Here is a 13950-nt window from a genome sequence, read left to right on the forward strand (position 1 = left end):
TAGTGGAAACATATTCACACAATAGTTGTCAGTTTGTGGTGGTAATTTTTGCAATGTTTTTATTTGTAAATTGGCTGTTTCTTTATATGCCAGCAAATGCATGTAGACTTCTTCAGATATTTTAAGAAAGGCATCTTAAGAGGACAGACTGACCCATAAAGGAAATTGATGTGATTTTCAGTACAGTTTATATATTTCAGCATAAACTTGAGTGACAGTATTATTTTTTATTTTTTTTCCAGATTGCAAAATATGCTTTTTCAAGTGGAACCTTGCTAGACATTGTAGATAACAGCTCTTTACTCTACCGGTTTCAAATGGAAGGTAAAAAATTATATTGTATACCACATAGTTCTGTATGAATTGTTTTTTTCCTTTCCAAAAGAAGAGGTTAGTGTTACAAGTAAATGCATTAGGAACCCCAGACTTGCATCCTCTTAAGACTTTGATGTACTGCTGAATTAGATGATTTCAAAGAAGTTACTTTACTCCTTGCTTCAGGAGGCTTCATCCAATAGTCTACCTTATGATAGGTATTTCTTTTTTTTTTTTTTTTTTGTAATTGTGAACTGATTCAGTCAGCCAAAGCAACCAGTTTGCAGACCAAGTTGCCAAGGCTGCAGTGATGGGTGAGCTAGCCCCAGTGTATTTGTTGCCTATGTATCCTAAGCCACCCCCTGATATGGTGGCCCTAAACAATTTAAAGGACTATTTTGCTCAGACAGACCCAAAGCAATGTATGATATGGGCTGCATGGAGCGCACAGCCTACCCCTGAAGGACTTTGGAAAAAAGATTCATTAATTGTTTGTCCTGATACTTTGTTGTATCCATTAGTGCTTTATAATTCAGGCACTCATCCTGTGATAAAAACTTTCTCTGTGATTTGGTTTCATCCATAGTTTCCAGAACATGCTGAAGCAGTGATACAGGTCTGTCATCAGTGCTAGGCAGCTGAAAAGAAAGGACAAGTTTGTAGGCCAACAGCGGCTCAGCTGCCTAAGCCATGGGACCTTTCCTACACTTACAGGTTAATTACATAGAGTTGCCAATGGCAAAAGGGGATTGAGGTATCTACTGGTTGTGGTTTGCAATATTCAGGGTGGGTTGAAGGATACCCAACCACTAACTGTACTGTTGAGACCACTATAAAGAAAATGACCCATTTTTTTCCCACCTGAGATATTCTCTTGGTCATCTCCTCAGATCAGGGACCGGCTTTTGTGTAATCCCTTTGGAAAGGGGTGGAGCACTGGTTTGGGTGGAAGAGACAGCTGCATGCCCCATATCACCTGATCAGCGCTGACCACGTAGAGGGTCAATGGGTTAATTAAACAACAATTGAGGGTTTTGACCCTTGACTGGAAGTTTGCTGGATCCAGTGCCTCCCTTTCGCCTTGATGGTGCTCCGCAACTCCCCACAAAAACATGTATGAGCCTAATGACTCATGAGATTGTGATAGGCCACCCCCTATTGGTCCCGGAGAAGGCTGGTATGAGCCCCTCTTGATTCTATTCTGGTGCACAGCGATTTTCTCTTTTGTAAGGCCTTGGACAAAGCTCTTGTGTCTTTTCTTCCTTTCCAGGTGAAGGATTACACTGTGCAACAGAGGTTTTGGGGCATGAATTGTAGTGGGTATTATATAGTGATTTGGGGTCACTGAATTCCAAACTGACCTTTAATTTTTTGGTATAACCGTCTGATTTTTGGCAAAAGAGAATTATAATGCAAAAATTAACATTTTCGCTATATTTTCGAATGCTTGGAGTAAATATTCTAACAATCCATGAAATATTAACAGTTTATAACAGCTTTCTATGGGAACCACTTAATATACTAATGGGCACTCTAATTTCAATAGTTCTGCTAACGTTAATGCCTATGTATCCTAAGCCACCCCCTGATACAGTGGCAGAAATATAGTGGCATTAGCGTTAGCAGAAATATTAACAGTTTGCCTCAAATTAGATTTTTTTTCCTTGATAATCTTGGTAGTGTTAGTGATGAGCACGGGGAAAGGGTTCACCAGGACATTGCTACAAAGGAGAAACAATATCAGGGCAGATGGAATTAATCAATGCTGGCTGACTATTGTTGGACATTAATTAGAGATGCTCCTAATCTTGTTTATAAATGCATTTCAACAACAAAACGATTCTAGAAAATAATATTTATACAAACTCTTAAATCGGTGCAATGCGATACATTATGAATTCTCATGCTATAAATATTTGTGATTTGCTCAAAAACTATACATGATAGGAGAAAACTAAGGCTATACACAGGAGGTAAAATTTTATAAAGTAAACCTCATTTTCTTCTTACCCCAGAAAAAAAGTTAAAATTTGTTGTGCATTGTTATCAGAGTCCTGGGACGGTTCCTCTTGATAATGAGTGCTTGCAGCCTGGAGACCAGGTCTACGTGAAGGTGCCATGACCTCGCACAGCCCTCTCGGATACCTATTGAGGACCACATCAGGTTCTGCTCATCAGCCATTCTGTAGTGAAACTACAAGGCTTGCCGTCTTGAATTAATCTTTATCACTTCAAGAAGTATACATCCCCTATGGAGTCTCCATTACATAGAAGTGATCAATGTTTTTGAATTTATTGAGGATGAGATTGAACTCTCTTCTCATTCCTCATCCACATCTGGTTTCATAGAAGAAGAGATTGTTGTTCTGAATGTGCCAACTCCTTGTTCCAGCCCTGTACCTCGGACTCTGCCTAGACCAGGGGTGTCAAAGTCCCTCCTCGAGGGCCACAGTCCAGTCGGGTTTTCAGGATTTCCCCAATGAATATGCATGAGATCTATTAACATACAATGAAAGCAGTGCATGCAAATAGATCTCATGCATATTCATTGGGGAAATCCTGAAAACCCGACTGGATTGTGGTCCTCAAGGAGGGACTTTGACACCCCCTGGCCTAGACCAATAGAACCTCAACCTAGCTCAGGGGTAGGCAATTCTGGTCCTTGAGAGCTGGAGCCAGGTCAGGTTTTCAGGATATCCACAATGAATATGTATGAGATGGATTTGCATGCACTGCCTCCTTGAGATGCAAATCTATCTCATGCATATTTATTGTGAATATCCTGAAAACCTGACCTGGCTCCGGCTCTTGAGGACTGGAATTACCTACCCCTGACCTAGCTCATTGCTGGGATCTTCTGGGCGTCCTGTTACTGTAATCTCTCTGGACTATCAGTCTCCTGCCCTGGTGGGACGAATCTTTCCCACTGAGAGACTAAAGTATTTCTGGGACTATTTATCTTTCTGATTTTCTTGTCTGTTGGGTTTATTTTACTGAACATTCTGCTGATACATGAGCACTTGAAGTCAGGGTGAGGTCTCCTATTTGTGGTATTCTAGTTTCATGATGAATCAGGCTACCAGGTCACTGTTTAAGCTAGTTCTTCTGCCTTTGTTCTTTCTCACCCCTATTATACAAGTTACCTTATTCTCAACTGAAGACAGTTAACCATGGAGAGTAGTTGACCACACTGTTAATACCTTTCATTTTCCAAAGAGTATGCCATGATTCTTCTGGAATATCTAGACCCAATTCCTCATTCCATCTATTTTCAAGATCTATCAGCCTCTTAGTTTTTTTTCATTCTAATGAGCTTGTACCATTGTGAAGCTTCGTTTTTTATTATAGGTCACTGCAGCACAAAGATCTAGGATATCGGGAGTTTCGTTAGTCAGTTGATTAGTTTTAAGCATCTTCTGGAGAGAATGTTGGAGCTGAAGCCATTGATAATGGCAATAGGGAGGTAATTGATAACGCTCAGCAAGTGTACTGTATGGTATCCATCCAGTAACATCCTTTAGATGACGCACTTACCAGATCCCAGCACGTTGCCAATTCTTCCAGTCAACAATATTGTTTTGAATCTTAATATGTTCGTTTCTCCATATCGGTGAGTAAACTGTGGATGACCATTGTACCTGTAACAGTGATTCAAGGTCTTGAAAGACTTTTTTCATCGAAGTAAGCAAATAGTCTGATTTTTTAACTGATTTTGACAGTGACGTAAATGGCAGGTTAGGGACTGAGTGAGATCCATAATGTTCAGCTTCAAAGTCACACCAAATATTATTTAAAAGAGGTAGATCATCTCTAAGGATCCAACGGGCACCTTGACGTAATAAAAAGGCACAGTGATAGTCAGGAAAGTTAACTCCACCATCCATCTTGGAAGCTTTCAATTTCTTCAATGCAATACGTGGAGATCCTTTATTCCAAAGGAATTGAGTTAAAATAGTGTCAATTTTCTTGTAAAAGGTTTGCGGAAAAAAGAAAGGTAACATGCTTAATGTGTAATTTAAGTTTAGGAGTTACGATTATTTTAATTGATTCCAATCTCCCCCACCACGATAACTTCAATGGAGTCCAACGATGAATTATTAAGTATTAAGAAGTTGGAGCATGTGAGCCGTACACAACTCGATTGTCTGGGAAATAGAGTTGCCAAAGGTTATACCCAAGTATTTAATCTTGTTAGGCGACCATTGAAAGCTAAGATCTTCCACCTCCACTCTTTGAACAAGATTATTCAGCGGCATGAGTTCTGTTTTAGATGTATTTAGTTTATTGCCCGATACTTTGGCATACTCATCAATAGTGGATAATAGTTGATGCAAAGAGTCTGGGGTAGTATATATCAGAACATCATCTGCATAAGCTGTAAAGTTTACTTCCTTGTTACCGTTTTTAACTCCTTTAATGCCGGGATTATTACGAATAGAGATTAGTGGTGGTTCCAGCACCAAGTTGAAGAGCAGAGGTGACAATGGACAACCTTGTCTGCTGCCCCTTGATGGATGAAATGATTTGGAAGTCAGACCATTAATTCGTATGTTAGTGGTGGGAGCAGTATAAAGTATTTTAATCATGTTAATAAATTCCTTACTAAATCCAAACCATTGTAGAGTATCAAAAAGAAAACCCCATTCCACGCGATCAAATGCCTTTTCAGCATCTAATGCAAGGGCCAAGAGAGGTTTCTTATCCTGATTTGCATATTGAATCACATTCACAAACATTCTAGCGTTGTCGCTTGCTAGTCTGCCTGGCATGAATCCATTTTGTTCAATACCTATCAGTTTTGGTAAAACATTTTGTATACAAAGAGCAAAGCTGTGTCGTTCTGCTGCATACTTACAAATGGAGCTATTTTTACTTCACAGAGCTTATTGGACACCTCAGCGTTTATCAAAAATTTCATCTGGTATTTCAGACAACTGCTGGTCTTGTGGACAGAAGGATGGCTCCTTAAGTCACATGATTTTTGACTGTCCATTACTTCACAGCTATTGGAACAGAATATGGTCAGATATCTGTGCTATACTGCGTATAGATCAACCTATATCTTAACTAAAGATGAAAGTGACTTATTACACTTGCTCATTATGATTGCTCTTAAAATAGTTTTGTCAAATTGGAAAAACTTGGCAGCAGCGGAGTATAGAACCTGGTGGAATATGGTTTGCCTTATGGCAAAATATGAACGTATAGCTGCAGACAGAACTCACTTATTACGCAGATTTGAGCTACTCTGGGCTCCTCTGTTGGAATATTCTATATCCTCCATCTAAATAATTATCACATCTGAATTGTCACTTTTCCTTATTAGGCACTTTCAAACAATTGTCTGAACTGCTTGTTATCTTGATTATAATAACTTATATAGAGCTCATGTTCATCCGGGTCTGCTACATATGCTATCATTTTACTCAAGGTTATGGATTACAAACTCAAATTTCAACATGTTTCACATATTACCATGTTACTATTTCAGCTAGATTTTCCCTTTCCTTTGTTTCTTTTTCTTGACTTTTCTTGGCTTCTAATTTAATGGTTGAATCATCGTTCTCAATTATAATTTACGGTATATTTTATGCTTATTGTTTTATTTGTACATTATATTTTATGTATCAATGGATACATTATTGTACCACTTGCACATGAGACTGATACTGGTAATGCTACTTTTCTATCCTAGATAATGCTATAACATCTAACTTGCATCTGATGTACACTTCTTCTGTTATGTATTTTCGTTTATGAAATTTCATGAACTTTAAAAAAAAAAACCCTTTCATTTTCATGTGAAATCATTGGCCCAAACTTTCCACCTGTGCAGTCTGCCTACCCATTATAACAGCAACTCACCTAGGGTTTCTCTTAACTACTGTCCCTTTTACTGTTCATTAATTATCTCAGGCGTATGTGGTTCATGATTGCTCTGATATTTGGAATCTCACATACATTGAAACCCTTATTAACCCTTCCTCACTTTTCCAATCTCCTTTTTATTTCCATAGAAGGGGAAACCATCCAGTTGGTATTACTCCTTTCCACACTTGTTGCACTGTTTTCCTCTCTAATTCTACTATCCAGGAGTACATGGATAGTTTCAGTTTTTCTATTCCAATGGTTCAGCCCTTTTGGATGTTTGTCCTAATACTACTTTTGTTTGTTCTATCCTGGGTTACTATAATCCTGCAGCCTTATCACTCTTATATATACAATTGTTCTCATTCCACTAGACCAGGGGTGTCCAATGTCAGTCCTCGAGGGCCGCAATCCAGTCGGGTTTTCAGGATTTCCCCAATGAATATGCATGAGATCTATTAGCATACAATGAAAGCAGTGCATGCAAATAGACCTCATGTATATTCATTGGGGAAATCCTGAAAATCCGACTGGACTGCGGCCCTCGAGGACCGACATTGGACACCCCTGCACTAGACAATGGTATTTAGAATTTTGGTCTGAGGGAATCACTGCTCTGGGTGGCCACTACTTTTGTCTGTGGAAACCGTACTTATCACCACCTGCCTTTTGATTGGGATGGAGTTTGCTATCTGGCTGCACTACAATTGTCCTGGACTTTTATGCCATATTCCAATGTGTCACATCTAGCTGATGTCTCTCGTTTCAAACATTCTCGCCCTGAAAGTTCTAACCCTTCTGCTCTGGAAGCTGCTTGTTCTTTACTTGCTGATTCCTCTCCTTTGACTAAAACCCAGACTGACACTCTGGCTAGTACTGTCTGGTTGTCTATCTTTGCTACTATTACCTTAGCTGGGCTCGCCGTACATCGTTTGCAGGCCTTAATTGAGATAATCACTGCTGACTTAGGTGAAGCAATGGAGGCAATGCAAGGTGAAATTTCTAAGGAGGAGTGTGTGGAATTGTTGGTCAATGTTGTTGCACTCTCCTAGAATTTCAGGGGTAGGAAATTCCGGTCCTCGAGAGCCGGAGACAGGCCAGGTTTTCAGGATATCCACAATAAATATGCATGAGATAGATTTGCATCTCAAGGAGGCAGTACATGCAAATCCATATCATACATATTCATTGTGGATAGCCTGAAAACCTGATCTGGCTCCGGCTCTCGAGGACCGGAATTGCCTACCCTGTCCTAGATCAGTGGTTCCCAACCCTGTCCTGGAGGACCACCAGGCTAATCGGGTTTTCAAGCTAGCCCTAATGAATATGCATGAGAGAGATTTGCATATAATGGAAGTGACAGGCATGCAAATCTTCTCCATGCATATTCATTAGGGCTATCCTGAAAATCTGATTGGCCTGGTGGGCCACCAGGACAGGGTTGAGAACCACTGTCCTAGATGATAAAGGTCAAATTGTTTAGGACCTGGTACATGATGCTCAGAAAATCACGTTGATTCCACCACATTCACTTGCTTTTGGGATGTTTTATCTAATTGGTTCCCTGGGATCGGGAATGCTATGGGGTATTGATGTTTCTACTTAGTATATTAGTTATATTGAGCTTGTTTTCTATAGTAAGTGCAACCTGTTTCAAGTATTGTACAACTGCTCCTATTATGTTTTCCCATTCTGTGCCTGCCACACCGTATCCATAGATGATCCTTCACATGATCATGGGGAGGAAGCTAATGAAGGTATTCATGTCTTTGAGAAAGGGGGATGGCCCCCCCCCAATGTGTACAACACTCTTTGATACACCTGAGAAAATTAGGAGAGCAATAAAAAAGGATGCTGGGAAAAGTAAGATCACATGGTCCTAGTGCGAACGGACAACCAGGTGGCGATGTATTATGTGAACAAGCAGGGGGGTATGGGTTCCCTGTCTCTTTGCCAGGAAGTTCTTCGGCTCTGGGAGTGGGCGATACGCCACAACATCTTCCTTCGAGCGGTCTACATCCAGGGCGAGCAAAACTGCCTGGTGGACAGGTTGAGCCACCTTCTCCAGTCGCTCCATTCCTCCACTCTGCGTTAGGTGTTTGCTCGATGGGGGATGCCACAGATAGATCTGTTCGCCTCCCTCCTCAACCACAAGTTGCCTTGCTTCTGCTCCAGGATTTACTCCCCGGATCGTCTCGAGGCGGATGCTTTCCTTCTGGATTGGACGTGCCGGTTCCTCTACGCGTTCCCTCCTTTTCCTTTGATTCTGAAGACTCGTGCAGCTCAAGTCGGCCCGCGCCACCATGATTTTGATAGCTCCTCGGTGACCCAGGCTGCCGTGGTTCTCCCTTCTCCTCCGACTCAGTGTCAAGGAGCCTCTGATTCTGCCTGTATTTCCTTCTCTGCTGTCTCAGAGTCAGGGTTCGCTGCTGCATCCCAATCTACGGTCTCTACACTTAACAGCTTGGTTCCTTTCCACCTGACTCCCTCCTTCAGTTTTTCTCAGTCGGTGAGGGATGTTCTTGAGGCCTCTCGGAAGAGTTCCACTCAACAATGCTACTCCCAGAAATGAACTAGATTTGCTGCGTGGTGTGCTACGCATCGCATGGAGCCACTGTCTGCCTCCTTGTCGTCCATGCTGGGTTATCTGCTACATTTGTCTCGGTCTGGTCTCAAATTGACATCTATTCGAGTCCACCTCAGTGCGATTGCTACCTTTCATCAGCCGATCGATGGGAAGTCGCTCTTGGTGCATCCAGTGGTTTCCCAATTTATGAAGGGCCTCTTCAATGTCGTCGTCCCCCCCCCCCCCGGTGGTTTGGGATCTTAATGTGGTTTTGGCTCAGTTGATGAAACCTTCATTTGAGCCCATTGATAAGGCTCCTCTAAAGTACCTCACTTGGAAGGTGGTGTTCCTGATTGCCCTCACATCTGCTCGCAGAGTCAGTGAGCTGCAAGCTCTGGTTGTGAACCTGCCTTTTACTGTTTTTCATCATGACAAGGTGGTCCTAAGTTCTTGCCTAAGGTTGTTTCGGATTTCCACCTCAACCAGTCCATTGTTCTTCCAGTGTTTTTTCCTAAGCCTCATTCTCATCCTGGAGAGGTGGCTCTTCACACTCTTGACTTTAAGAGGGCATTGGCTTTTTACCTACAATGCACCCAGTCTCATCGGACGGCTCCTCAGCTCTTCATATTGTTTGATCCTAATCGGTTGGGGCGTCTTGTTTCCAAGCGCACCTTGTCCAACTGGTTGGCAGCTTGTATTTCCTTCTGCTACGCTCAGGCTGGTCTCCTGCTACAGGTTCGGGTCACTGGGCATAAAGTCCGAGTGATGGCGGCTTCCATCGCTTTCCTCAGGTCCACACCTATTGAGATCTGCAAGGCTGCCACTTGGTCCTCAGTTCATACATTCACCTCTCACTACTGTCGGGATGTTTTTTCCCAGACGCGATGGCCACTTCGGCAGTCGGTTTTGCATAATCTGTTCTCCTAAATTGCCAACTCTCCCCCCGTCCCATCCTGGTTAGCTTGGAGGTCACTTACATGTCGAGAATATGCTGCCTGCTTGTCCTGGGATAAAGCACAGTTACTTACCGTAACAGGTGTTATCCAGGGACAGCAGGCAGATATTCTTGCAATCCTCCCACCTCCCCAGGTTGGCTTCTTTGCTAGCTATCTGAACTGAGGACCACGCTGAGGAGACGCACCCTCTAGCTGAGCGGGAAGGCACACGCATGCGCGGTGCAACATTAGAAAACTTTGAGATCTTCAATCAAGTTTGCTTTAAAAGCTGTCCGCGACGGGGCTCCGTGGATGATGTCACCCACGTGTTGAGAATATGCTGCCTGTTTTTCCTGGATAACACCTGTTACGGTAAGTAACTGTGCTTTATGGCACAATACTAAAATGCTTTTAATTTAGGGACTGCTTAGTGTGGGGATCTGAGTGGCCTGTTGAGTACAAGTTTTTCTGTACCAGTGAAATAAAAGATGTATCTGGTCAAGACCTAAGTGTCTGAAAAAGTAAGACGCGGAGCAAGTGATAGACATAACATCACATAAAAGTCATAAACAGAATTACAGTAAAATATTGCTTGGATAGCATTACTAGCAAATGTTAAGTTTTTTTAAAAATAGATGTTTGCAATAGAGTAAAGCATGTCAACAAGTTCAGTGTGTCCTCAGTGAACATGTTGTTAACCCCCTTCTATTGCTGACAGGGATGAAATCAATAGCATTATAGTCATAGTTGCTAGGGAAAATTACTAATGAAATATGATTAACAGAGGTATAGATTAGTGGTCATACTGACATAAAAATATTGTTCACTTAATAATAATAATATTTTTCACTTGTAGAGTGTCACAGCCACCCTTAGGCCGCAGCGTATCTGAGTGGCACGTGACAGGATTACTGTGCACCTCTTAGGGATGCAAAAGATCTAGGAGACTACTGAGTTCTGAAGTCCAATTATCAATACACCATACACTTTCTGCAGCTTAAATATGGCCCATACTTTATCCCAGGACAAGCAGGCAGGTATTCTCACAAGTGGGTGACGTCATCTGACGGATCCTCAATGCGGACACCTCACAAGCAGACTTGCTTGAAGAAATTCAAAGTTTCGAGTCGCCCGCAACGCGCATGCGTGAGTGACTTCCCGCCCAGCGAAGGGCATGTCTCCTCAGTTCTCCGCGGAGCTGAGAAGTCCGTCTTCGACTCTCTGCGTGAAGTATTTTCACTTGTGCCTTCCTTCAACCGCGGTTTTATGTTCTTTTTGTCACGAATCGCTGTTTTTTTCTTTGTTTGTTCTTTTCTTTTTTTAAAAAAAAATTTCTTCCATTCATTCGACCGGGCACACCCACGCAGCTTCGATCTTGCAGCGGCGCTTTTTCGGCCTATGCAACCGGTTTTAAAAAGTGTTCCAAGTGCCAGCGCGCGATTTCCCTCATGCACCCTCATTGACGCTGTCTTTGGTGTCTTGGGCCTCAACATTTCCCGAAATCGTGCCGGCCTTGCTCAACACTTAAGGCTCATGCTTTCAAGCGTCGTTGTATCCTATGGGAGCAGCTCTTCAGCATGGAGTCTTCGATGGAGCTTTCGACCTCGAAGGGTGCTTCGCCCTCGACCTCATCCGAAGCTCTTCCGGCTTCAACAGCTTCTACTCCAAGCCTCATCAAACCTGCCTCGTTTGTACCGGCTCTGTCTTCGACGTCTTCTGCGATGCCTTCCTCTGTCTCTTCAGGTCAGATAGGGCAGCAACCCATTCCCTCGGTGGTGCTTAAAGTGCCTAAGGCTTCTAAGTCCAAGCACTCTCACACTGTCTCGAGGGAACACGAGGCCCATGCAGGTGGTCCCGTTGGAGACACGGATCCATCCTTGCCGGCTTCGTTCCAGACCTTGTTAGAGAAGCAATTCATTCAGCTCTTTACTACCATGGGGCCGAAGCTTCTCTCACAAATCCAGCCTGGGCATACCGAGGTCTCCCGCAAGGTCGAGCCGCCTCCTATGTCTCAGTCTTATGCACACTCTTTGCAGGGAGCAGAGTCTCTGCGAGTGTCTGGTCTGGCATCTAGGCATGGACAGCAAGGAGCAGATTCTTTGCCAATGCCTCCGTTGGAACCCTCACACTCCAAGCAAGGAGCAGAGTCTTTGTGAGTGCATCGAGGTTCCTTCTCTCAGCCTCCACTGCTTCGTTCCACAGCCTCCAGCCCTATCCATTCTCTGGGGGCTTCGACTGGGGCACGTTCTCCTCGATTATCGAGGCCTGCTTCAAGACACACCTCGCATCACAGATCGAGGCATTCTTCGAAGCATTCATCCAGGCATGCCTCGCCTCATCGCAAGCAGCCTTTTCTTCAATTTTCTCCACCGCCTCCATCGACCCTTCCGCTTCCGGACCTCGAGGACCCGGTGGGTTCCTTTTCTCCATCCAGGTCTCCTTCTTTGCTGGACCAAGCTACCTCTCATGTCCTCGAGTCCTTCTCGAGGCCAGGCTTTAGCAGATCAGCTGTCCTTTTCATCTTTTCTGCGTCAGATGGTGGTTGACTTGGATATTCAACTTGATACTGGCTCGAAGTTCTCCAAGGAGTATCTCGAGACCATGCATCTCCCTCAACCTCGGGCTGAATCTCTCAAGCTTCCTCTCCATAAGCTTTTGGATCAAACCTTTGTCCGCTGTCTGGAAACTCCTTATTCCATTCCAGCTGTTCCAGGCAAATTGGACTCTAGATACAGGACAGTACATCATAAGGGGTTTGACAATACTCAGTTGTCTCACCAATCCCTTCTGGTTGAATCTTCTTTGAAACGATCTCACCCTTCTCAGCTGTATGCCACTGTTCCTCTGGGAAGGGAAGGTAAAACGATGGACAGATTTGGTCGGCGCATCTACCAGAATTCGATGATGACCTCCAGAGTCCTCAACTATAATTTTCATTTCATCACCTATTTTGAGTTCTTTCTTTTCATTCTTCCAAAGTTCATGCCTTATCTGGATTCTCGTATGCACTGAATTCCAAGAAGTCCTTGCATCCTTGTCACACCTCCAGCTGCAGCTTCTTCAGTCGTCCTATGATGCTTTCAAGCTGTCTGCTCGAGCTACTGCTTGCTCTGTGGCCATGTGACGTTTAGCTTGGCTCCATACATAGAAACATAGAAGATGACGGCAGAAAAGGGCTACAGCCCATCAAGTCTGCCCACTCTGCTTACCCACCCCCTGTCTATCCCTGTCTATGCCCTAATGACCCAATTTCCTTATCTTGACCCTCGTAGGGATCCCACATGGGTATCCCATTTATTCTTAAAGTCTGGCACGCTGTCTGCCTCGATCACCTGCACTGGAAGCTTGTTCCAATGATCAACCACTCTCTCTGTGAAGAAATACTTTCTGGTGTCGCCATGAAATTTTCCGCCCCTGAGTTTGAGCGGGTGCCCTTTTGTGGCCGAGGGTCCCTTGAGAAAGAAAATATAATCTTCCACTTCGACACGTCCCGTGAGGTACTTAAATGTTTCGATCATGTCTCCCCTCTCCCTACGTTCCTCAAGAGTGTAGAGCTGCAATTTGTTCAGTCTCTCTTCGTACGAGAGACCCTTGAGCCCCGAGATCATCCTGGTGGCCGTCTGTTGAACCGATTCAATTCTGCGCACATCTTTACTGTAATGTGGCCTCCAGAATTGCACACAGTACTCCAGATGAGGTCTCACCATGGCCCTGTACAACGGCATTATGACTTCAGGCTTTCGGCTGACGAAACTTCTATTGATACAACCCAATATCTGCCTTGCCTTAGATGAAGCCTTCTCCACTTGATTGGCAGTTTTCATGTCTGCACTGATGATTACTCCTAAATCTCGTTCTGCTGAAGTCCTAGTTAAAGTTTCTCCGTTCAAGAAGTACGTCCTGCATGGATTTCCGCTTCCGAGGTGCATGACCTTACATTTCTTAGCATTGAAGCCTAGCTGCCAGGTTGAGGACCAACTTTCCAATGTAAGCAGGTCCTGCGCCATATAATTCTGTAAACTGCATTCACTTACTATATTACATAGTTTGGCGTCATCAGCGAATACTGTTATTTTACCTTGAAGCCCTTGAGTCAGATCCCCTATGAATATGTTGAAAAGGAGTGGACCCAGGACCGAGCCCTGCGGCACTCCACTGGTCACCTCCGATGTTTTAGAGAGGGTACCATTAACCACCACCCTCTGAAGTCTGCCACTCAGCCAATCATTGACCCATGCAGTTAGTGTCTCTCCTAACCCCATCGAT

At 43.7% G+C, this 13950-nt stretch overlaps 1 protein-coding gene across 1 annotated transcript in view; it reads left to right on the top strand.

Annotated features, from left to right (window-relative positions):
• TTC38 (tetratricopeptide repeat domain 38) overlaps nucleotides 1–13950 on the top strand; it is a 141437-nt gene that overhangs the window by 79384 nt on the left and 48103 nt on the right. Inside the window, exon 10 of the mRNA XM_033953228.1 lies at nucleotides 243–324. Coding sequence (XP_033809119.1) covers nucleotides 243–324 — 82 coding nt within the window. The remainder of the gene's footprint in view (nucleotides 1–242; nucleotides 325–13950) is intronic.

This window comes from Geotrypetes seraphini, chromosome 7 (genome assembly GCF_902459505.1).
Source record: "Geotrypetes seraphini chromosome 7, aGeoSer1.1, whole genome shotgun sequence".
NCBI lineage: Eukaryota > Metazoa > Chordata > Amphibia > Gymnophiona > Dermophiidae > Geotrypetes > Geotrypetes seraphini.